The sequence below is a fragment of the Chrysemys picta genome, chromosome 10 (assembly GCF_011386835.1).
Source record: "Chrysemys picta bellii isolate R12L10 chromosome 10, ASM1138683v2, whole genome shotgun sequence".
NCBI lineage: Eukaryota > Metazoa > Chordata > Testudines > Emydidae > Chrysemys > Chrysemys picta.
The window spans coordinates 22,599,650-22,625,889 of NC_088800.1; the positions used below are offsets into that span (position 1 = coordinate 22,599,650).

The 26,240-nt window shown below is 43.1% G+C and overlaps 1 protein-coding gene across 8 annotated transcripts in view; it reads right to left on the reverse strand.

Moving 5' to 3' along the window:
• TMOD2 (tropomodulin 2) overlaps positions 1-26,240 on the reverse strand; it is a 73,833-nt gene that overhangs the window by 28,859 nt on the left and 18,734 nt on the right. For 7 of the 8 annotated variants that reach the window (XM_065559431.1, XM_008172273.4, XM_065559428.1 and 4 more), the window contains 2 exons: positions 8,741-8,948; positions 4,610-4,766 (listed from right to left, as the gene is read on the reverse strand). In XM_065559431.1, coding sequence (XP_065415503.1) covers positions 4,610-4,766; positions 8,741-8,866 — 283 coding nt within the window. In that variant the 5' untranslated portion in view covers positions 8,867-8,948. Of the gene's footprint in view, positions 1-4,609; positions 4,767-8,740; positions 8,949-11,040; positions 11,063-26,240 lie in introns of those variants that run through there. The other variant, XM_065559429.1, reaches the window with a different exon arrangement.

A 26,240-nucleotide genomic window follows, 5' to 3' on the forward strand; every position in this document is an offset into this window, starting at 1 on the left:
TAGGAACGCTGGTGCTAAGATCTACAGCCAGCCCTACTTGCTCCTGGTCCTTACGCAACATTCATCAGATTTGATTAGCATCACATTAGAAGACTCATTTTACAGCTTGTAGAAAGCCCATAGTGCTTGTTTATGTTGTAGATGGGTGTCTCACTAACATTTTATTGGATTCAAATTACAACGTGCCGTATCTCACCCTTTATGTAGCAGAGATGGAAGGAGGACAACAAAATAAGGCAGCGAACACAGGACAAAATTCTGGCCTCATTGAAGTCAATGAGAGTTTAGCCACTGACTTCAGTGTAGCCAGGATTTTGTGTGTGTGAAAACAACCTCTATGGAATGCTCCTGTTAAGACATGCACTTCAGTCAGATGACAGCACACGCGGGCTCCAGCAGTCCCAGCATGAGGGAATGCCAGGCTTAAAGTAGGCAGATTCTTTCCTGAAGTCATGCACTAAAGCCAGCACACAAATTGGTGGACAAACCACCAAGTTCTCGGACGCTATGGTGCTGAATGGGACATAATTGTCATTATTGATCTAGTTAGATAGATAAATCTTAAAATAATATAGGAATATAGTCAGTCTTAATAAAGGAAGGCACAGATATTTTCAAGGGATTTGGCCACCAACTTCTATGAGAGTAGAGCAGAGTTCCCTGTTTAGATTGTCAAACAGTTACATAATGCAGTGGCCATGAGGTTTCTTTTCATATGTTTTAATCTGCTAAGGCTCACACTGGGGACTTAATCTGGGACAAAGAGCCCAAATGAGGGACACGAGAAATCAAGGGAATAATTGCTTTAGCATAAAAACACTGGTATAACTATATTCTAATAACCCCCTGAATCGGCATTTGTGATGTACTTACTTTCCACTAAATAACTAAGATAACAGCAGCTTTGGGTGCAAGGGAGGCTGAGCTGATTCTATGCTGAGGGATAGGTGAGAAGTACAGTTATTTGTGGTTTGTGGAACAGTGATGTTACTAAATCACAGAAGCTGTAAATTAATAATCAGGGTTAATACAACCAGGACATGTTGAAGAATTGTGTGTTTTTAAGAGTATCCAAAGAAAACCTAAAGATGAAAAACTACCCAATATCACATTGCAGAGTGACACAGTGGTGGACAACACAATGATTAGCCTTACACAGAGCAAGTGCAATCCCGAGGGTGGTGTGAAATCCTGCACCTCATGGGTAGCAATTTTGTGTGTTGTGTGTGGCAGGTCTGCTAGGGGATCCAAGCAGCGGAAGTTCAAATTCTCTAATGTAGACAGGACAAAAAAGAAACAAATCGTACCTCTAACACTAACTAATCATTAAAAATCAGACATGACAGTGACAGAGCAGTGGAGGCAAAAGACATATCTGGCTTCAAGACTAAGCTTGATAAGTTTATGGAAGGGATGGCATGATGGGATAGCCTAATTTTGGCAATTAATTGATCTTTGACTATTAGTGGTAAATATGCCCAGTGGCCTGTGATGGGACACTAGATAGGGTGGGATCTGAGTTACTACAAAGAATTCTTTCCTGGGTGTCTAGCTGGTGAGTCTTGCCCACATGCTCAGGGTTTAGCTGATCGTCATATCTGGGGTCGGGAAGCAATTTTCCTCCAGGGCAGATAGGCAGAGGCCCTGGGGGTTTTTCGCCTTCCTCTACAGCGTGGGGCACAGGTCACTTGCTGGAGGATTCTCTGCACCTTGAAGCCTTTAAACCACAATTTGAGGATTTCAGTAGCTCAGACATAGGTCAGGGGGTTGTTACAGGAATGGGTGGGTGAGATTCTGTGGCCTGCATTGTGCAGGAAGTCAGACTAGAAGATCATAATGGTCCCTTCTGACCTTAAAGTCTATTAGTCTAATATGCACATTCCCAGAGTGGATTCATTTAAAGTAGAGTGATTTAAATCACCAATTTAAATCATGATTCAAATCAGCAAGCAGGAAACTTGATTTAAAGTATCAATTTTAATCATGTTTTGCATTTGTACCTTTTAGTAACTTTCCTAAAGAAAGATTGATTCTCATTGATTAAAATATATTAATTTGTAACTATATGTAGCCTTTAAACTGAATTTAGTACTTCTTTTTGCTAACCAGAATGATATGCAGTATCTACATACATTTATTTAAGCAACTATATAGCTTAACACATTTATTCAGATTCTTAATTTTTTACACTTTTTATGTTAGAAAATTATGAATTATATATTGTTTAATAGATGATTTTTTACTTGTGATTTGTGTCAAACTTTAGATGGATGTAAATTGGAATTCAGTTAAAAATATACAAAAACAGCATTTTAAAATTATTTTATTAGTTAAATAATACTACCTTAAATGTGCTGATACATTAGAAAAAAGTTTATCAAAATACATTTTGTATTTAAAACTAACTGCTTTATTAAATAAAGGAAGTATCATCTGTCGTTAGTGAATTGAACTGATTGTTTCTATTCACCATATCCTTCAAGATTTTAGAACTAGTAGATCTTGTCCTTTCATACCTAGTTTTAATTTATAGATTGGATGAGGAAAATAAGCTTTCCTGCTTTTTTAACTCCCAATCTGTTTCTCAACTTTGAGCTAGTTATTGCCATGAACTTGCTGAATAACCTGAAATGAAGTAAATATTCTCTCTGCACCTCTACAGAAGAGGCTACTAGTGTCAAAAGCTCTGGTTTAGCACTTCAGCAAACTCTAGTTCCAAGTGCTTAGTCAGTGACTTCCTCCAGTTCAATAATTTGACTTGCTTTAAAATTTTAGCAGCTAGCATTTACTGCTTAATATTATTTTTATTTAATTTAAATAATTTTAATAGATTTTGGTAAATGTATAGCTTAACATAGGTTGCCATAATTTCAAATTAAATTTTAAATAGGATTATTTTTTAAAAGAAAAATATATTTAAATTAAAAATACGATTTATAATTGTTTAAAAATCAGATCAAGTTTTTTTTTGTTTTTGTTTTTTTAAATCCATGCACAGGCCTCATAAGAAGAATCAATAGTAGAAAGGAAATCTGTAACTGTTTAACATGATATTAACCGATTCTGCATAAGAGGTCACACAAGAGGTGGGGTTAGTAATAAATCCCTGCTCAGATAGACTGGTTTTTCCTTTCTAAACAATATGTGCCCAATTCTGACCTACTGAAATAAATGGTAAGTATCCCATTGACTTCAATGAGCTTAGGATCAGGCCTTATGTCATTAAAATTAAAAACCGGATAAGGTGCTGGGGAAGAAAATAGGGACGACAATGTGCAATGATCTAAAATAATGCTTCAGTTAGAGAGAGGTAGGTGTCATCGCTCTTTGAAAAGATTTTTTTATGATGTCTTTTTTTTTTAAAAGGAGGAAAATGAAATGTAGTAATAGTAACAACACTTAGCATACAAATAGCACTTAGGGTGACCAGACAGCAAGTGTGAAAAATCGGAACAGGGGGTGGGGGTAATAGGCACCTATATAAGACGAAGCCCCGAATATCAGGACTGTCCCTATAAAATTGGGACATCTGGTCACCCTAAGCACTTTATATCTTCCAAGCACTTTTGTAAACAGTAATTGGAGCCCAATCTTGGTCCCATTAAAATCAATAATTTTGCCATTTACTTTCTTGCGGGTCAGAGTAGGTTGTTAATCATTTAGTCATTGAGTTGGCCAGGTATTTAAGCATATGCCTAACTTTAAGCATGCTGCTTTGAAATAAATAGAACTACTCACATGCTCAGAGTTAGGCACATGCTTAAGTACCTTGCTGATAGGAGGCCTTAGGCAAGTGTTAATATTATTTTCAATGTACAGATGAGGAAAATGAGGCAGTGATGTTAAAGGGACACAGTGTACTTGAAATCTAGTCAGCTGTTTAAGGAGTGAATTAAAAGTAGTTGCCACTCCTGCCTAAGTCACCTTGCCAATGTTTGGGGTTTTACAATCACTTTTTCCTATGTTTTAAAATATTTTTCTCTCCTCTGTGGTTATATGGCAAACCCCTATAAAAATAGGAGGAATGATGAAACTGAATGTGTGAATAGTGCTGTCAAATGTACAAAGAAAGCAACTGGAAAAATAATTGTTTGCTTTAATCTCTTTCCTTTACAGTGATCTTAGGTGTTACTTATAGCAATAGCCGGTAACAATTATTCAGAAAGGAGTGTGATATTTGAGTAGACAGTGTCTATTTAAGGGTCTGATCCATAATAGTATTCTAGCACATGCTTAACTGTGAGCACGACTAGACCCGGTGAAGTCAATGGGAGTGCTTCAGTGGTTTGCTGAATTGGGGGCACAGTGCCCAGTACCTGGCTGGACTGGCACCTTCTTCCCCAAGCCCACAGAGGGAGTTGCTATAAGAACTGGGATTAGAACTCCAGAGCTGTTGGCTCCTGGTCTTGTGGGCAGGACACTAGACCACAGATAAAACTAGCGTTTTATTAGGTTTGCTTTAAAAAGTATTTTTGGCTCTAAATTTAAAGCCTATGATTTGGCCTCCATCCACCTCCCCCTGGTTAATTTCCCTGAGAGGCCCCACAGCTGGTAATTAATATGTTCAAATACCACCTTAGTGCAGGCATTGGTGAGGGTGAACCATTACCTTTCTTCTCCCCTGTAAAGGGCACAAAGTCTTCCCTGTCTTTGTGTTCCAGTGCTTGCTTCTCCAAGTATGAAAGGAGTCGATCTCTGTCGAAAGGGCCTGTGGCAGCTTTACTGGTCTGGTCTTTTTGTCGGAAGCCCGCCGGCAGAAGTGCATTCTACCAAAATATATGAGATGCAGATACAGAATCATAAAAATGTTGGTCTGGGAGGGACCTCAAGAAGTCCTCAAGTCTCATGACAGCATGATACTATTAAAACACAGACACCGGTGGCCAGATTTTCAGATCTCATAAATTGTCATAGCTGCACTGACATCATTTGAGTTATGCCGATTTACACTAGCTGAGAAACTGGCCCCTGATGAGGAAGCTTTGGGTATGTAGCATTTCATAGAATCAGGGAATCACAAAAATGTAGGGCCGGAAGGGATCTCGAGAAGCCATCAAGTCCAGACTACTGCGCTGAGGCAGGACCAACTAAACTTAGACCATCCCTGACAGGTGTTTGTCCAACCTGCTCTTAAAAACCTCCAGTGCTGGGGACTCCACAACTCCCCTGGGATGCCTATTCCAGAGTTTAACTATCCTTATAGTTAGAAAGTTTTTCCTAATATCTAACCTAAATCTCCCTTCCTGCAGATCAAGCCCATTACTTTTTGTCTTATCTTCAGTGGACATAGAGAACAGTTGATTACTGTCCTCTTTATAACGGCCCTTTACATATTTGAAAACTTATAATTCTTATAATTATAACTGTCTTCTTTTCTCAGGACTAAACATGCCCTGGTTTTTTTAACCTTTCCTCATATGTCAAGTTTTCTAAATCTTTTATCATTTTTGTTGCTCTCCTCTGGACCTTTTGCCAAGCCATCCATATCTTTTCTTTTCTGAAGTGAGGCACCCAGAACTGGACACAGAACTCCAGCAGAGGCCTCACCAGTGCCAAGTAAAGTGGAACAATTACCTCTCATGTCCTACCATACAACACTCCTGTTAATACACCTCAGAATGGTATTAGCTTTTTTCACAACTGCATCACACGGTTGACTCATATTCAATTTGTGATCCACTATAACCTCGGATCCTTTTTAGCAGTACCATCTAGCCCAGAGGTGGGCAAACTACGGCCTGCGGGCCACATCCGGCCTGCGGGACCGTCCTGCCCGGCCCCTGAGCTCCTGGCCGGGGAGGCTAGCCCCCGGCCTCTCCCCCGCAGTTCCTCCTCCCCTGCAGCCTCCGCTTGCCCCACTGCCGGCGCAATGCTCTGGGCGGTGGGGCTGTGAGTTCCTGGGACAGCGCAGCTGCAGAGCCCGGCCTGACCTGGTGCTCTGTGCTTCATGGTGGTGTGGCTGGCTCCAGCCGGGTGGTGCGGCTGCCTGTCCTGGTGCTCTGGGAGGCGCGCCTGTAGCGCCGCCAGCTGCCAGTGCTCCAGGCAGCACGGTAAGGGGGCAGGGAGTAGGGCGGGTTGGATAGAGGGCAGGGCAGTTTGGGGTGGTGATCAGGGGGTGGGGGTGTGGATAGGGGTTAGCATGGTCAGAAGGTGGGGAACAGGGGGGTTGAATGGGCGCAGGGATCCCGGGGGGGCAGTCAGGAAGGAGAGGGGGTTTGGATGGGTTGGCGGGGGGCAGTCAGGGGCAGGGGTTCCAGGGGCGGTCAGGGGACAGGGAGAAGGGGTGGTTGGATGGGGCAGGGATTCCGGGGGGGGCAGTCAGGAATGAGAGGAGGGGTTGGATGGGGTGGCGGGGAGCAGTCAGGGGCGGGGGGGTCTGGGAGAAGTTAGGGAACAGGGAGCAGGGGGGCGTGGATGGGGCAGGGGTCTCGGGGGGCTGTCAGGGAACGGGGGGGTTGGATGGGGCAGGAGTCTCGGGGGGGGTCCTTCAGGGGGCAAGAAGCGGGGGGGGGGGGTCAGATAGGGGGCACGGGTTGGGCCACGTCTGGCTGTTTGGGGAGGCACAGCCTTCCCTAACCGGCCCGCCATACAATTTCGGAAACCCAATGTGTCCCTCAGGCCAAAAAGTTTGCCCGCCCCTGATCTAGCCAGTTATTCCCCATTTTGTAGTTGTGCCTTTTGATTTTTCCTTCCTAATTGCCTTTATTGAATTTCGTCATGTTGATTTCAGGCCAGCTCTCTAATTTGTCCTGGTCGTTCTGAATTCTTTTCCTGTCCCCCAGTGTGTTTGTAATCACTCTCAGATTGGTGTCATCTACCAATTTTTTATAGAGGCATACGCTCCACTCCATTATCCAAGTATTAATGAAAATATTGAATAGTACCAGATCCAGGACTGACCACTGCAGGACCCCACTAGATACACCATCCCAGTTTGACAGTGAACCATTGATAACTACTCTTTGAGTACAGTCTTTCAGCCATTTGTACACTCACCTTATAGTAATTTCACATAGACTGTATTTCCCTTGTTTGCTTATAAGAATATCATGTGGGACTGCATCAAAGGCCTGACTGAAATCAAGATATATCACATCTATTGTTACCCCTCTATCCACTAGGCCAGTAATCCTGTCAAAGAAGGAAATTAGGTTGGTTTGGCATGATTTGTTCTTGGCAATTCTGTGCTGGCTATTCCTTTACTCACAAACTTTAGAGAGAGTGATGCCATGTTTGTATAATGTTCTGAATTTAAACTCCGCTATAGGGTACTTTTTTTTTTTTAAGTGGAGCCATTTCTTTACATAATATTCTTCAGTGGCAAATAATGTGCAGCAATGTATTGACTAGATGTAACTTTTAAAATTACATTCTCAAGTACTCTCAGACAAATATCTCCTACCCCTTATTAACTGTATTTTTTACAGAAGTGCTAAGGGACCAACTGAGACCCATTGTGCAAACTCGGTACACATAGAGTAGTACAGTCTCTGACCTGAAAAGCTGACAGTTGAAATAAACAGGACAGGTGAAGGGTAGAGGAAAGAGTTAACCTCCCTCCCTTTCTAACTTTACCTACTCTTCTTGGTGTCTCTTTCTCTTTCCAATTCTCCCCTCTTTTTTTTTTCTTTTCTATTTCCACTCTTCTTTCTCCATCCCCCCCCCCTCTCCTTTTATCCCAGTACAGATGACTATAAGAGTCTAATATTCAATAAATAAATTGAGTGTACAGAAAGTACTTACTGGAAAATATGGTTGGTCATTGCCATTACTGGCTAATCTTCACATAGAGTGCTAAGAAACTTGAAATGATTAACCTTTTTTTTTCATCCTTATTTTCCCTCCAGTGTGAACCAGAATTGGTCTGCTAGTTTAGGAAATAAAATCATTTCTACTGGCCAGGGAGCTGGGTTGACTGGAATGCTAGCAGTATGGAATGTCTCTGAATAATTTGTAGTGTCCTTGAAAGTACTTTCCAGTTCCATTCCATTCTATCTTGTTCAACATTTGGAACTAGTATTTTCTTTTGGTGAAAACTAGTAAACTGATAGTTAAATTCCTAGGTCAATGAAAGCTTTGATATTATGCAAGCACCCACAGTGCAAGCTTCCCAGCAACAGTCATATCAGTGACCTCAGCCCCATCTTTCTTAAAGTGAAAGGTAATCTTTTCTCCAGGTCATAGGTTTCTAAGCATACTGTGCATGTCGTTTGCAAGTCTGCAACACTACCATATTTTCTTAATGTAGAGCTCTAGAGATATGGCTGATGTATAATTGAGTGGAGATGACTAGTGTTTGGCTCAGTTAAGTCTTGGCAAAGCAAATTTTCTCCACTTAAAAAAAATTTGTAAGTTGAAAATACAGAGTCAATATATTTCAGAAGTTCAAAAGAATGTGATGTTCACAAACAGATGATGATGATTTAATTATAGATGTGCCTAGAAGCCGCAACCAAACTAAAGCCACATTAGGCTAGGCACTGTACAAACACATAGTAAGAGAATCTCTGTCCTGAAGAACTTACTGCCTAAATAGAGAAGGGGTAGCACAAAGACTTGCCCAATGTCAGACAGCACATCAGTGGCAGAGCAGGGAACAGAGCCAAGGTCTGAGAGTTCCTAGTCTAGTGCCTTATCCTTTAGAACATGTGATCACCTTTATGTGCCTTGAATACAAGTAAGCCTCAGTCTCTTTTACTTCATTTTGAAACATCAGTCCCGTTTCTGTCCCATTACCTACCTCAGGGTCAAGGTCATCAAGAACATGTTCCAATTGTTTCAGCTCTTCCTCTGATAGTTTGCTGAGAATTTCATCTTCATTGATATTCTTATATTTTTCTAACTCCTTTCGGAATGGCAGCGACATGGCTCCTGCAGCACGGCGTCACTCAATGCTTTCCTGAGAAATTTCAACCATTCAGGAGGCAATCTTCTTGGTGTTCCACTCACTGTTAACAATAAGCGGTTGTCAGTGTCTCCTTTTACACTAGACACCTATAGTTCAGGGGGTCACATTTGTATTTTGTTTATGGATTAATTTAAAAAAGGAAACATTTTCTCTGGCTCTGCAGTGTCAGGCTACATCTACACTTGAAGCTAAGGGTATGTTTCCAGTTCAAGCAAACATTCACGCTTGCTCTCACCAAACTAGCATGCTAAATATAGTAGTGTGGCTGCGGGGTACCCGGGAGTACGTACCTATGGGGTCTGGGTGGGCTTGTACTCTGGATGGCTAGCCCACGCAGTCATTCACCACTACCTGGGCTACCACAGCTACACTACTGTTTTTAGCACACTAGCTTGATGAGAGAGTGCAAATATGTCTACTTGAGCTGGGAATCACACTCCTAGCTCCAAATGTAGCCTAAGAGTGGGGACAGTACCATACTGACCTATGCAGCAAGTATCCTAGCAACAGGAATTAATTTCGGACAGTGGTTCCCAAACTTTAACAACCTGTGAACCCCTTTCACTAAAATGTCGTGTCTCGCGAACCCCCTCCTAAAAATGAATATTTCCAGGGATTTTCTCCTTTACCTGAGTACAAATTATAAAAGCAGTGATCTTGGAAATATAAAATTTGTTTTTATGACATGCTTATTACACACTATTTATTATTAATTATTTATCATTACAGTATTTTTATTATATTATGAAAACGGCAACACTCTTCCAAGATCTCACTTTCGTAGCTTGTACCACCTTTAATAAGCCTGTTATAAGACAAGGCACCTATGTTTCATCAAGGAGTATCAGATGTGAAACAGCATGAAGGTATTTAAGAAGCCAACTCAAAGAGTTCCTCCTACACAAGCATTCAGGTCCTGAGCAGTCCAGGCAAACAACGCATGTTACAACAAAGCTTAAACTTGTTCTTCATAATAATTTTAAAAACACCACTAGCTGCCTATTTAATTTTAAAAACAGCAAAAAATATCCACCTCCCTTTCCATTTCTTATAAGGAGTCTTGAAGTTTAAATCTCCTCAGTGTAATAGATACGCTTGCTTTGATCTGCATAGCTCTTGGAAGTCCAGGGGCTCCGTGCTGCTGGCTCCGTGCTGCCCAGGATCCCTAGGGACAGCTCTGTCTGCCATTAGGGAATATTTTTCCCGAGAACCCCCTATAACCTTTTGCGAACCCCCAGGGGTTCACGAACCCCAGTTTGGGAACCACTGATTTAGGACATCCTTTCTGCAGCTCAGGAGCTATGTATGTGCAGCATCAAAGGGAAGCTTTGGGCATCACATAATCGAGAACCAAGATTATCCTTCACCTGGGAGATGAATTTGTTTTTTGTGGCTTCTACAGAGAAGCATCTGCTTTGTTCTCCTGGCTAAAGGGAAAATATGGTGAGTGTCATGTGACAATGGTAAAAACTCACTTTCTTCTAACACTAAACAAGAAACTTTGTTAGAATAAGGCAGTGTTTCCCAAACTTGGGACGCCGCTTGTTTAGGGAAAGCCCCTGGCGGGCCGGACCAACTTGTTTACCTGCCGCGTCCTCAGGTTCGGCCAATCGCAGCTCCCACTGGCCGTGGTTCACTGCTCCAGGCCAATGGGAGCTGCTGGAAGCAGCGTGGGCCGAGGGACGTACTGACCGCCGCTTCCAGCAACTCCCATTGGCCTAGAGCAGCGAACCACGGCCACTAGGTGTTGCGATCGGCCAGACCTGCAGACGCGGCAGGTAAACAAACCGGCCCAGCCCGCCAGGGGCTTTCACTACACAAGTGGCATCCCGAGTCTGGGAAACACTGGAATAAGGGAAGCAATATTATCCCTAAAGCTATTCTCAGCTTCATTGTAGAGTTTCTGTCTAGGACCTTTCCCATCCCATTCTGCCTGAGTTCCTGACAGGTTTTAAGAAACAGTTCACATCTCCTCATGGTAATGTAAGCAGCTTTCCAGCACACTGGTTTCAGTCTATTTTAGACTTCTCTGCTGTCTGCATTACAAATGGTGACACTTTTCAGCAAAACAAGAAATCCCGCTGAGAGAAATTGCTAAATTTAATTTAAAACATCATTTCCAAATAATTTACCTGCATGTGCACCTCTAAACATTCAGACTGTGGGGAGAAACACAGTAAGTCCTTAACATTTCATGAACCTCGTGTTTTTAAAACTCGACTGTTGTCAATTTTCAGTTGTTGCCTAGCAGATCAATAACAAAAACCAGGTCATTTATTATCACGTGTCCACAACTAATAAGATAATTCTCCTATGATCTGTAGGTGGTGGCTCCCTGCCTCTGTTCATTCCCTTCTTTCTAGCACTGGCAGCATGGCTCGCAATACTGCGTAAAAGCTGAAGAGGGAGCGATCTTGCTCCTCAGAGCAGCAGTAATGTATGATGCATGAAGCAGTTAGTGGCAGAGTCCAAAACATAAGCCAGGCTCCCAGGTCCCTGCTGTACCTATTAGAACTTATTGCGTCCCAAACTGAACTATATACTAGCTGTGCAGATTACAGCTGAGATTCTTGAATGCACAAAATTCAAAATTATGGTCAGGCAACTGACATTTACTCATCAGATTTATAAAGATGAACCCTGTGGTCTTTGTGCAATTTTACATGAGAATTTGCACAATGATTTTTGTGTGCACGGTTACTATGAATGCATGTACAAAACAGACATTTGTGTGTGTGAATGCATATTTAGGCATGTCACAATTTGTGTGCCCAACTGTAGTTTGTGCACATACAAATATAGACGCACAAAGGTGCAGAGACTTCAGGAGTTTCAATTTTTGCAATTTTGGCCCATTAAGACATAAAAAAGTAATGATTTGTACAGAAATATTGATAGGGCAACTATAACGTTGAATTTTCTGGGCCAGGTCCTCTTCTGTTGTAAACTGGTAAAACTCCATTGACTTGAAACTTACGCCGCTTGAGGGTCTAGTCCTTTATCTTTTATTCAGTCAAAATCCTAACCAAAGGGTTCATTTAATTATAATCACACTCTTACAATGTTCCCTTCCACCTGTGGTTTTAAACTAAAAACTGAATGAGAGAATTAGAACCAAAATAGAAAAGTACATGGCAGAAAAATAGATGAGCCCAATAAGCATTTTAAATACATCTCTTTTGGCTATTGATCCAGTTTCTGAATAGAAGTCAATAGTTCACATGACAGAAGAGAATAATTTATAGGATAGGTTACAGATTTGAAAACTCCAGACATTTAATGGGTCTGGACATTTAAAAAAATGATATAAAGGCAAATCTGTTAAAATATTAATAAAATTACCTTATCATCCTGCCACATGAAAGAGAACTTTTTCATTATACTCCAACTTCCATTGCAATATACCAATATCATAAAGTCATTCCTGGCTTTAACAGTACAACTAGACACATTTTTAGTTTTCCTTTAGGAGGTTTAGTAATCTTCTGACCTGTCACAAAGTTCTCAGAGTTGTAAAAATTCCTTTGTTATCAAAATCCTAATACATATGGTGAGTTTTAGAAAAGTTTATGCAAAAGTAGCAGCCAAAGAGGTTTACTGAAATCATTTGCTTTTTTTTTCTTTTGTTTTTGCTGCTGAATTCAGCATTAGCTTTACAAAAGGCTAAGTGGGTCACATTGTAACCAAAATCACCTTTTAAATAATTAAAGCATTCATGCCAAATATATTATATTTACACTGTTGAGTCAAATTCAGATGCAGCAATGTGATATATGCCATCATGTGCCAGCAATGCCCCTCTGCCATGTACACTGGCCAAACCGGACAGTCTCTATGCAAAAGAATAAATGGACACAAATCTGACATCAGAAATCATAACATTCAAAAACCAGTAGGAGAACACTTCAATCTCTCTGGTCACTCAATAACAGACCTAAAAGTGGCAATTCTTCAACAAAAAAACTTCAAAAACAGACTCCAACGTGAAGCTGCAGAACTGGAATTAATTTGCAAACCGGATACCATCAGATTAGGCCTGAATAAAGACTGGGAGTGGTTGGATCATTACAAAACCTAAACTTAATTTCCACAATACTAATTTCTCCCTATTTTTACTCACACCTTCTTATCCACTGTCTGTAATGGGCCACTCTCTTACCACTTCAAAAGTTATTTTTCCTCCCTTGGTATCCTGCTGTTAATTGGTTTATCTCATTAGACTGACCTCACACTTGGTAAAGCAACCCCCATCCTTTCATGTATTTATACCTGCTCCTGTATTTTCACTGCATGCATCTGATGAAGTGGGTTCTAGCCCATGAAAGCTTATGCCCAAATAATTTGTTAGTCTCTAAAGTGCCACAAGGACTCCTTTTTGTTTTCACAGCACTTCTGTTACATAGACTGCAAAGAGCCTTCTAAAAGTTTCTTTGGTTAAACTCATTAAACTCCTAGCACTCTAGCTAGCAGTCATTACTTGGGATGAAAAACTTCTTTAAGGAGATTACAGCTTTTTAAAACTGTATTTAGTGGTTTAAAGGCTGATTTCATTAGAGTTTAATCATGTCCCTGGGAAAGACAGAGTTGTAATCCAGAGGTTGGAATATTTTATCAGATAGAGTTAGGGAAATGATTGCTTTGAGGAACAAAACCAGCTACAACTTCTGAGGTCCCAGAGCCTTTATCATTCTGAGTAGTACATATTTGTACCTCAGATTGGGCTGGATTGTGTGACCCTTATTCATTTCGGTGAAGATTTGGCATCTTTGTTGATAGACTCAGCCAAGAGTATAATTAAACCTCACCACCGCCTACCACCCATCAACACAACTCTCTGCAGTCCATCACCACACCTCCACCTGTCCACCTCTCACCAGTGGAGGCTGTCCGTCCACCTCAGGATTGAGGTGCATTGGCAAGACAGTAGAAACTGTCATTGTCAGAGCCTATGTTCTAAGGGTAAATAGAACATGTTAGTCTCCAAGATTATCAGTCTAGCACTTTTTACCAGCCTCGATTCAGCACTTCCTTAAATCCATCTCTATTAAAGACAGTACTTAAGCATGTACTTAACTTCAGTGGGACTTAAGCATATGCTTTAAAGTGCAGTTCTGAATAGAGATGCTTTCTTGAATCAGGGCCTGAACTGGCACATAATTTCACAGGGTTTTTTTAGATACTAAATTACCTGGAAATGCGTAACCTGTTGAACAATTCCTAATAGTATTTTAGTTTTTGTGGGTGTAGTTACATTTTCTTCAATTAGCTCTGGAGTAATGTTATTTGTTTTATAAATAGAGAAACATATTCTCAGCTCTTATAATAGATTAGAGAAGTTAATAAATATTGTAAATGTTTTGTAATAACTTTTCTGGTTTAAAAAATGGTGTGTAAAATTACTTTGGGATCTAACCCCCAAAATATTTGTTTCTAGAGAAAACCTTTAATTCTGTGTTCTAGTGAGTAATGATCATGTAATTGTATTTATTTTTTTCTATGTGCCTGACCCTCCTAGTCAAGGCAGTCATAGGATAATTATGCCAGGGAGAAAAAGAAGAATTCAGAGAGCTAGATTTGGCTTTTGATTTGACTGTATTGCTGAAAATCATTACTCATGCTAAGTAATGGTTCAGTCTAAAAATTTTCAGCACTGCATGCAGCTCTTTTCCTGATTAATATTATAGTTATGTTCCTAAAAAATGCTACTTTAAGTGAAACAATGTTAAGCGAATCCAATTTCCCCATAAGAATTAATGTAAATAGCGGGGGTTAGGTTCCAGGGAAATTTTTTTTGCCAGACAAAAGACATATATACATATATATATATGTACACACATACACACACACACACACACACACACACACACACACACAGTATAAGTTTTAAACAAACAATTTAATACTGTATACAGCAATGATGATTGTGAAGCTTGGTTGAGGTGGAGGAGTCAGAGGGTGGAATATTTCCCAGGGAATGCCTTACTGCTAAATGATGAACTAGCACTCGGCTGAGCCCTCAAGGGTTAACGCATTGTTGTTAATGTAGCCTCACATTCTACAAGGCAGCAGGACTGGAGGGAGGAGATACAGCCTGGCAGAGAGAGACAGAGACACACACCCTGTGTGTGTGTGTGTGTGTGTGTGTGTGTGTGTGTGTGTGTGTGTGAGAGAGAGAGAGAGAGAGAGAGACGCATTGCCTCTTTAAGTACGCTGACCCCACTCTAAGTACATTGCCTTTTTAAGTAGATCAGCAAGTTGAGACAGCAGCTGCTGCCAGCAAGCTCCCTCCGTCCTGAGTCCTGTTGTGTCCCCTCCCCCGCACCTGCTGCAGGAGCAGGGGGACACCCTGACATTAACACCCCTCTTCCCCACCCCTGCTCTGCACAGCAAGCAGGAGGCTCCCGGGAGCAGCTCCAAGGCAGAGGGCAGGAGCAGCACGTGGCAGTGGGGGGAGAGGAAGCTGAACTGCCCGGCAATTGATAGCCTGCTGGGCGGCTTTGCACAGGGAACTTAGGGGGAGCTGACGGTCCAGCCTGGTTCTAAGCCCCCACCAGCTAGCTCCCACGGGCTGCTCTTCCTGCAAGCAGTTGACAATCAGGCGGCTGCCAAACAATGTTATAAAGGAGCATTGTGCAACTTTAAACGAGCATGTTCTCTAAGGGCATGGCTACACTGGCAGGTGTAGAGCGCCGGGAGTTAAACCAGCTCTCGGAGATTGCAGCAGAGAAAGCACTGCTGCGTATTCACACCGTCAGCTGCAAGCGCAGTGGCATGGCCACATTTGTGGCGCTTGCAGCGGCATTGGGAGCGGTGCATAATGGGCAGCTATCCCACAGAGCACCTCTTCCCATTCTGGCGATGTAGCTTGTGGGAAAGGAAAGGGGGAGAGAGGGTGGGGGACATTCTGGGTCCTGTCCCAATGCCCCATGATGCATCACTTCGCAGCCCAGCAATCCCTGTGCTTCCGTCCACATTTGGTGCCATCTTTCAACGTTTTTTGTACTGCGCGCTCTGTCTTCCCTTTCGGTCTGCAGGAATGGATCCCAAACTTGTGAGGAATATGCTGATGGGTCTCGCCAGCCTGTCATGAATTGCAGTCGAGTTACTCCTTAAGCTACAAAGTGACAGTGAGGAGTCTGACGATGATGTCGACTCGCATAACGCATATGACACAAGATTGCTTGTGGCATTCACGGGCATGCTCACCACAGTGGAACGCTGCTTTTGGGGTCGGGAAACAAGCACTGAGTGGTGGGATCACATTGTCATGCAAGTCTGGGATGACGAGCAGTGGCTGCAGAACTTTCGGATGAGAAAAGACACTTTCATGGGACCGTGTGCTGAGCTCACCCCCACCCTGCAGCGCAAGGACTGAGAGCTGCCCTGATGGTGGAGAAGCATGTGGCTATTGCAGTCTGGAAGCTGGCAACTCCAGACAGCTACCGATCGGTCGCCAACCAGTTTGGAGTGGGAAAATTGACCGTTGGAATCGTGTTGATGCAAGTTTGCAGGGCCATTAATCGCATCCTGCTCAGAACTGTGACTCTGGGTAACGTGCATGACATTGTGGCTGGCTCTGCACAAATGGGTTTTCCTAACTGCAGAGGGGCGATAGATCGGACACATATTCCAATTCTGGCACCAGACCACCTAGCCTCCGAGTACGTTAATCGAAAGGGATATTTCTCTATGGTTCTCCAGGCGCTTGTCGATCACTGTGGGCGTTTCATTGACATTAACGCAGGCTGGCCTGGAAAGGTGCATGACACACGCATCTTTCGGAACACTGGCCTGTTCAGGAAGCTGCAAGCCGGGACTTTCTTCCCAGACCAGAAGATCACCGTAGGGGAAGTCGAAATGCCCATTGTGATCCTTGGAGACCCTGCTTACCCTTTAATGCCGTGGCTCATAAAACCATACACAGGGAGCCTTGACAGCAGCAAGGAGCAGTTCAACAATAGGCTGAGTCAGTGCAGAATGACTATTGAGTGTGCTTTTGGCTGTTTAAAGAGCCGCTGGCACTATGTATGGGAAGCTGGACCTGGCCAATGACAACATCCCCGTGGTTATATCTGCGTGCTGTACCCTCCATAACATTTGTGAAGGGAAGGGTGAAAGCTTCACTCAAGCATGGACCATGGAGGTTCAACACCTGGAGGCTGAATTTGAACAGCCAGAGACCAGGGCGGGGCTGTAAGGATTAAGGATGCCTTGAGGGAGCAATTCAATGCTGAAAGCCACCAGTAATGTTTGGTGCCCTGCACAGGTGTGAAGTGCAGTGGTTCCAATGCTAGTAGGCATCTGTGTTTGCTATGTATGATGCACTGACCTGCAGTGCCTGTTGCTTTCCTGGGCTACGCTATCTTTTACTTAATGCAATAAAGAATGTTTGCAAAGCCAAAGAATTAATTTATTGAAAAGAAACACAACTGCTGGGAAAACACACATGGCATGACACATCTGTGCTGTGTGGGAGGAGGGAAGGGGCGGGGTGGGGAACGGGACAATCACAGATTTTAATATGTCCTGTTATCATACTCAGCCTTCCTGTCTGGAGTGTTGCACTTCAGGCTGGCTAAAACGCATGGTGATGGGGGTTGAGTGCAGTGGGTAAGGGTCATAGTTTTCAGGGCTGGGTGGTTAAGCCACAGGTGTTGGAGGCAGCTGGCAGCGGTAAGAAACCGGATGTTGGGGAAAGTGGGTTGGCGGTGACATGGGGGCACAAGGGAAAGAGTTTTGGGACAAGGGCTGGGGGAGGTGGGGGGCGTGGATCTGCTCCGTCTGCAGTGCTATGAGCGCCTGCATTGAGTCCGCTTGGTGCTCCATAATGCTTAGGAGTCGCTCCGTGGTTTGGTGCTGGCGATCCGCATTCTGCTGGCAGAGCCTCCTTTCGGTCTCCCGCCACTCCTGTACTTTTTGATTTTCAGTAAGGGACTGCTGCATGAAGTCATGCAGAAGGTCCTCCTTGCTTCTTCGCGGACGCTTCCTGATTCTTTGCAGCCTTTCGGCGGTTGATAACAAGGAAGGATCTCAAGGTTGCATCTGTAAAGTCAAAATGCAACACTTAACAGAGGCAGCAGTGTTCACACTAGACAGAGCAATGATTCGGCCAAACTTAAAGACAAGCACAGTGCACACAATAGCAGAAAGTGCTCGTCCCAAAGCGAGCGTACATAACCCACAAGAGCCCCGAAATGGTGAGTAAGCACAGGGGCAAGGGAGACTGATTGTTTCAGGGCCGTAGTGTCCTCTGGGGTTCTGTGCTTGGGGAGAGCCAAAAGCTGCAGGGGGCCCCTATACTGAACACTGTCCCCAAGTTTTCCACAGGATGAGTTCGTCCTGGAAGTTATCTCGCTGCTGAGGGTGACCTGGGAAGCAAGGGAGGGTCTTCTACTACAATGCGGCTTCTGCCCTGGCCCTTATGCCGCTTGCCTGTGTGCGGCAATGGTCCCCCTGTCCCTCACGGCACAGTGGCGCGGACATATTAGCCTAACTGGGACAAGGAGCACAGAGCTCTGCCAAGGAACCTGTGCAAGCGGATTGCCCAGCTTCTGCATAAGACCTTCGATGAGATCACTGAGGCCGATAACCCCGATGTGAGAGAGCACATCAATGCCCTATTCCGCATTTAGGCATGCACGCAGCCCTAACCCTTCTTTCTACAACCCTCCTCGTCCCAAGAGCCCGCACTGAACAACTACCTTCCCAAAATAAAAGCCACTTACCCGGGCACCACCTCTGCTGTTTGTTCTTCCCCAAGCATGGTCTGCTGCGACTGGCTACCTTCCTCCTGGCTTGAAAACAGCTCCTGGCTGCATGCAGCTAGGGATGCCGGGCTGTCTTCTAGCTCTGGGCTCCCCTCCTCCTCAGCACCCTCGCTCCCGCTTTCCTCCTCCTGCCTTGTTGAACTGTGTGTTGCTATGGCCTCTGAAGTGTCCATGGTGCTCTTTGGAGTGGAGGCGGGGTCGCCCCCAAGTATCTCGTCCAGCTCTTTGTAGAAACGGCAGGTTGTGTGGGCAGCACCGAAGCAGTGGTTTGCCTCCTGCGCTTTGTGGTAGGCATTCTGCAGCTTCTTCACTTTAACCCTGCCCTGCACTGCGTCCCGGTCATGGCCCTTTTCTATTATGGCCCTTGATATTTGCCCATAGGTATCATAATTCCTACGGCTGGAGCGCAGCTGGGACTGGACAGCTTCCTCTCCCCAAACACTGATGAGGTCTAGCACCTCGCCATTGCTCCATACTGGGAATCGCCTGGCACTGGAGGCATGGTCACCTGGAAAGGTGCACTGAGAGCACTACATGCCTTGCTGAGAAAACAGGAAGGGGAATTTCAGAATTCCCAGAGAATTTAAAGGGCAGGTCTGACAGTTGGTCACCTGAGGGCCGGGCAATAGAGTTCAAAGTGATGATCAGAGTGGCTAGAACAGGCATTGTGGGACACTTCATGGAGGCTGATCAGAGCGCATTAAGAGACCAGGGCGTTCACACTGGCACTGCGGTGCTCCAGCCGGGGCGCAGCAAGCTTTATGCTTCTCATGGAGGTGGATTACCAGGGGTGCTCCAGCCATGGAGTCTGGGCGCTCTATGTGCCTTGCCAGTGTGGACACCTCAGGAGTTAGGGCGCCTGGGGCTGATTTAATGCGCTCCAACTCGCAAGTGTAGTCAAGGCCTAATTGATCAGCAATGTAACAACGAAACAACGTTAATTGGGATGACGTTAAGTGAGGAGTTACTGTATACAGGTTCTTAAACCGAGCACATCACAGTAGTGTTTGGGCATCTTCCAGTACTGCATTAAGTAACATGATTCTCTTTGGTCCCATGTGGTTTGTTCTCTCATCCGCTCTGCAGGGGAAGAAGTGTGTGCAGTGGAGTGTTTTGTTTTAGTAAGGTGGGTTGTTTGTTTTTGATGTCCTTACTTCCTGAGGGAGTTCATTCCACAGTCTCTGACCAGGCCCCAAGAAAGTTCTGTCTCCTGCATAGATGATTTTTTCCCTTCTGATAGAAAAGTACATTGTGTCAGAAGAGTGAGTTGTTGACCGTGGCCTTCATCCCAGAGCTTTAGTGAATCTTTTAAATATAGCAGACCAGGTCATGGAACACTATGAAAATAAGGACTGAGACCTTGAACTTGATTCAATATTCCATGGAAAGCTAATCTAGAGAGTAGGGGACAGGTTTGATGTGTTTGCAATAGCCAGTGTTGCTGAAGAGATGTGCTGTAGTGTTCTGTAATAGTTGTATAGTCACTTCATTTGCACCCCATCCTGCACACAACTCTTAACTGGTGGGGAAGGTCCTCCATGTCTAGGTGGATTTAACCCATAGCACTTCAAGGGCTTGATCCTGAAAGGTGCTGAGACGCTTCTGAAGTCAGTGGGAGTTGAGGGTACTCATAACCTCTAGGAGTTGATCAGCACCTTGCAGGATTGAACCCTAAGTGACTCTCAAATGAAGCTGTCAAATCACTGTTCAAACATTAATTAATTAAATGTCACAGCACCCTGGTGAAGTGGATATTATCATCCCTGTTCTAGAGATGGGGAAACTGAGACACAGAGAAGTTAAGTGACCTTCCCTAGATCACTCAGCAGAATTGGAAATTGAACCCAGGAAAGTTGATCTCCATTCTTATGGGATGACTACTAGTAAACCACACTGCACTTCATTCTGTTGATGCCCTACATTCTCCACACTCCTCCATTCTTACTTTAAATTGGAGAGGGCACAGAGAAGAAATATGTGAATGATTAAAGGATTGGAAAATCTGTTTTATAGTGATAGACGCAAGGAGCTCAATCTAGGTAGCTTAATCTTCCTTTTGTTAAGGGGTGACTTGATCACATGGGAAACAAAAAAATTGATAATAGGCTCTTCAGTCTAGCAAACAAAGATATAACAAGATCCAATAGCTGGAAGCTGAAATTAGGTAAATTTGGACTAGAAATAAGGTGCACATTTTTAACAGTGACGGTAATTAACCATTGGAACAATTTACCAAGGATTGTGGTGGATTCTCCATCACTAGTAATTTTTAAATCAAGATTGGATGTTTTTCTAAAGGATATGCTCTAATTCCAACAGAAATTAATTAAAGGAAGTTCTGTGGCCTGTGTTATAAACAGGGCAGACTAGATGATCACAGTAGTCCCTTCTGGCTTTGTAGTCTATGAAAAATATTTTTAAAGGAAGATCCAGTGAACCTGCTCTTGCTGTTTAAACTGAAACAGGAAAAATATCAACTTAAAAGAAGTCCACATATTGTCAATGCATAATTATTCATCATAATTTATAACAAGGAAACAACTGCAATCAGTATAATTTATCATCACAACCTGCGGCAGACTATAAATTGATCAGACATAGTAAAGAAAACTACTTTGTTTCCAGTAGATAGTTGCACATCTCAAATAGTTATGAATACATTTAATATTATTAAAAGAAAATTAAAATCTAAATTATTATATGACTTCATGGGAAACCTCTTCTACATCAAAGGGAGAGGATCCATTGATGTTTCATCTTCCTTCTTTTATTCCCTAATGATTGTCTTTCATCTTATCCGGATCAAAGAAAGTTTGAATTTGATTTCTATAAATAGCTAGAGACTCACATGGATACCTTTGCAATTTACATGATGGCTAGTTTCTTTATCAAGGCCAACTCTCCAACTCTCATTAAAGTAAATGGATGTCTTTCATTTGACTTTAATGGGAGCTGTCAAGACAGACATAAAGAAACTAATTGTCATGTAAATTGCAAAATAACAGATGCATTACCAGGATACAAGGCAGCTGCATGGTTTTGGAATAGAGTATCTGACTTCTGAATGTTCAGCCTAAAAATCCAGACCTAGTCTAATATTACCACAAAATAACTCTTCAAGTTCTACCAGGCATTCTCTCTCTCTTTCTTCAACGCTTAGCCAGACAGTCGGCCGTAGTGATCGTTCGCCATTTGGTCCATTCCTGCGCAACCACAAAGGCTTGATGGCCTGAGAGTCCAACATTGGAACAGACTTTATGAACCCATGTAATAGGGGGTCTGCCTCTGGGCCGCCTCTATCCCTTGGTTGGTGGAATTTTATCCCAGATGTTACAAGCCACGTGGAGAATGGCGTTTGCTGGAACGTCTTGTGGCATCCTTGCGACATGTCCAAAAAGTGTAAGGTGCCACCTGTGGACAACGGCCCCAGTAGTCTGTAGACCCGAGCAACCATAAACATCTGCATTACAGCTGCAAGCATTAGGTAGATATTAGATAGGACTAAAACAGTTGCTAGGAAGATAATGTAAGCTAACGCTAAACTTGCCCTAAGGGGACAAAACCTCTATTTAAAGAGAAACTGTTTCCGTCAAACAGGTTTTAAACATATCAATGGAAATTTTCATGACATAATTCAGAGACAAAAACAGGAACCCTTTATTTTTTACATGAAATGTTACCTTGTTGCCACAGTGCTAGGATTTAAGTTTCAGAGTAGCAGCCGTGTTAGTCTGTATCCTCAAAAAGAACAGGAGTACTTGTGGCACCTTAGAGACTAACAAATTTATTAGAGCATAAGATCCGAAGAAGTGGGTTGTAGCCCACGAAAGCTTATGCTCTAATAAATTTGTTAGTCTCTAAGGTGCCACAAGTACTCCTGTTCTTTTTGAGGATTTAAGTTCTTACTAATAATCAAATACCTAACAAATTAGTATTGTAATAAATTAGTCAAATAAAAAGCAATGCTTCACAGCCCTGGACTTGCAAGCCCAGAGATTGTCTGTGTTAATGCATATGAGTTATAATTTGTCTGTAGGGGGGGGAAAGCCATGTGTATACATATCCTGATAACTTTCAGCACCTGCTTTGAATTGAGAGATTGATGCAGGATGTATGTAACCTCAGCTGGTTATGCTTGCACTCTAAAACATCCACCTGAATTTTCTGATAGGGAAGGCATAAGCTAACTGTGATTTTTTTCCCCCTATAAATGTAGCCATTGAGCAAAGGGACACATCCATTTACTAAAAGCTAGCTATCAGAAACAGAAGTCAGTTATTTTACAGCAGCACAGAGAAGCTCTCTTCAATGAACACGTCTTAAGGGAATAAACATTTTAAAGGAATACCTGATAAATCCAGCATTTCTGCCGCCCCAAGCAAAAAAAAAAACCGCGATCGCAATCGGCGGCGGCAACTGGGAAAAAAAAAAAAACGCGATCGGCGGCGGCAGGTCCTTCGCTCCTAGAGGGAGTGAGGGACCTGCCGCCCCCGAATTGCCGCAAGTGCCGCCCCTCTCCCTTGGCCGCCCCAAGCACCTGCTTGTTAAGCTGGTGCCTGGAGCTGGCCCTGTCCTGAAGAATCAATCCCTACTGCCCTCAGAAAAGAATGTAGGGCTGTCAAAGTTGGTGTATTATTATGTATAATACTGGATTATTCATTCACTTAATGTATTATACTGTAACCACAGGGGCCCTGACTAAAAAGACATCTCACATGATCAGCCTTCTCTTTTTTCCATTTGGTGCCTTGGTGAGGTTCTCTTTCATTTTCTTCCTCCATGCTTTTTACAGTTGTGGCAGGCTCTGTAACTAAAGTCATTTTTATCATACAGAGAAAAAAAGGTGTAGGTCCTTTTAACACTTCCCTGTACATCAGTAATATACATCTGTGACAGGCTGGGCCAAATGGTTCCATTTTGACTCTCCTGGGGTGTCTGAAATATTCCTGGTTCAAAACCAAGGCACAACTTTGTACTGCTGAAAGTGATCTCTTATGTGTATCTCCCTTATGCTCATGGTTGTAAAACTAATCTCACTCCTGCTTTTTGTGTTTACATTTTAAAATTATCAAAATAAGGAACTTTATTTGGAAAAAGCAAATGTCAATTTAGAATTCCTCAATACATGCAGTTTTCAACAACCTGATTTTCAGAGCTGTTCTTGGAGATCAGAAAGACAATCTGTCTGGGACTGGATTAACTGTATAATTTGGAGAGCTCCATTTGCTGGATAACTGTTGAACAATCATCCCATTTTTACTGCACATGTGTTTGTGTTACAAGAATACTGCTCTTAATCATAATGGACCCAACCCCATTCATTGGATCCAGTATCTACGTAACTGATTTGTTCCACCTCTTGTTTAATACTCTTTTGTTCAGCTATCTGAGGGTATTCAAAGAAAGTAAGGAATGTTTCTACTCTTTCAAATATGTCAGCATTCATAAGAGAAACATTCACTAATATTACTGGAATAGTTTAAAATATATTAGTGTTCTGGTCCTTGGAATAGACTACTTGGTGCTGCTGTAGTTGGTGTGAAACAGTATTTTCATTTTTAAGCATGTATTTTTAGAAATTTGTAAAATGAATGAAAATTTTCTCAGGTCTGAGCATAAAAATCAACATTTTTTTCCTACTAAATTGAAAAATCCTGTTGAATTATTTCCTTTAAAATGCATGTGTCCTTCTCCCAAAGCAGTGTTTCACACTGTATGTAGTGTTGTTCTTAGTTTATAGAACAGTAGCAAAAGTGGGGGATTTTAGCATGCTGGGAAAACTGTTCCTACAGAGTAGTTATCAGTAGCTCGCAGTCAAGCTGGAGGGGCATATCAAGTGGGGTACCGCAGAGATCAGTTCTGGGTCTGGTTCTGTTCAATATCGTCATCAATGATTTAGATAATGGCATACAGAGTACACTTATAAAGTTTGCGGACCATACCAAGCTGGGAGGGGTTGCAAGTGCCTTGAAAGGACAGGATTAAAATTCAAAATTATCTGGACTAATTGGATAAATGCTTTGAAGTAAACAGGATGAAATTCAATAAGCACAAATGCAAAAATACTCCACTTGGAAAGGAACAATCAGTTTCACACATACAAAACGGGAAATGACTGCCTAGGAAGGAGTACTGCAGAAAGGGATCTGGGGGTCATAGTGGATTACAAGCTAAATATGAGTCAACAGTGTAACACTTTTGCAAAAAAATCAAATATCATTCTAGGATGGATTAGCAGGAGTATTGTAAGACATAAATATTTCTTCCACTCTACTCTGCGCTGCTTAGGCCTCAACTCGAATATTATGTCCATTTCTGGGCACCACATTTCAGGAAAGATGTGGACAAATTGGAGAAAGTCCAGAGAAGAGCAAAAAATGATTAAAGGTGTAGAAAACATGACCTATGAGAAAAGACTGAAAACTCTGTTTGTTTAGTCTGGAGAAGAGAAGACTTAGAGCAGCAGGTCTCAACCAGAGGTCCGGGGCCCTCTGGGGGGCTGCGAGCAGGTTTCAGGGGGTCTGCCAACCATGGCTGGCATTAGACTCAGTAGGGTCCAGGGCAAAAAGCCAAAGTCCCGCCACGTGGGACTACAGCTGAGGGCCCCGAGCCCCACCACCTGGGGCTGAAGCTGAAGCCTGAGTAACTTAGCTTCACTTTGCCCCCTATGGTGTGGGGCCCCAGGCAATTGCCCTACTTGATACACCCCTAACACAAGCCCTGTCTTTTATATGCAGAAAAACAGCTGTTGTGGCACATCTGGGCCGTGGAGTTCTTATAGCATGTTGGGGGGGAGGCTCAGAAAGAAAAAGGTTGAGAACCCCTGACTTAGAGGGCACATGATAACAGTTTTCAAGTACATAAAAGGTTGTTACAAAGAGGAGGGAGAAAAATTGTTCCCCTTAACCTATGAGGATAAGACAAGAAGCAATGGGATTAAATTGCAGTAAGGGAGGTTTAGGTTGGACATTAAGAAAAACTTTCCAACTATCAAGGTAGTTAAGCACGGGAATAAATTGCCTAGGGAGATTGTGGAATTTCCATCTTTGGAGATTTTTAAGAGCAGGTTAGACAAACATCTTTCAGGGATGGACTAGGTAATACTTAGTCCTTCCTTGAGTGCAGGGGACTGGACTAGATGACCTTTCGGGGTCTCTTCCAGTCCTTCGATTCTATGATTCACACCATCTGCATTGTAGGAACCTTGTCACTACAGGACTTTGGAGACATCACGGTTTTTGAGCTTAATAGTTTCCGTTTTAACACTTTTGACAATGTTGTAGCACCATCAGAAACTAGAAACTGCTTATTGCTGAGGACCCTTTTCACTAGCCTGTAAGGATTATAACACAGCAGGTCTTTTGGGGATATACCATAGTATGAAGGGGTTATAACACAGCAGGTCCTTTGGGGATATATTAGGGGTCGGAAACATTCGGCATGCGGCTCGCCAGGGTAAGCACCCTGGCGGGCCGGGCCAGTTTTATTTACCTGCTGACGCGGCAGGTTCGGCCGATTGCGGCCCCCACTGGCCGCGGTTCGCTGTCCTGGGCCAATGGGGGCAG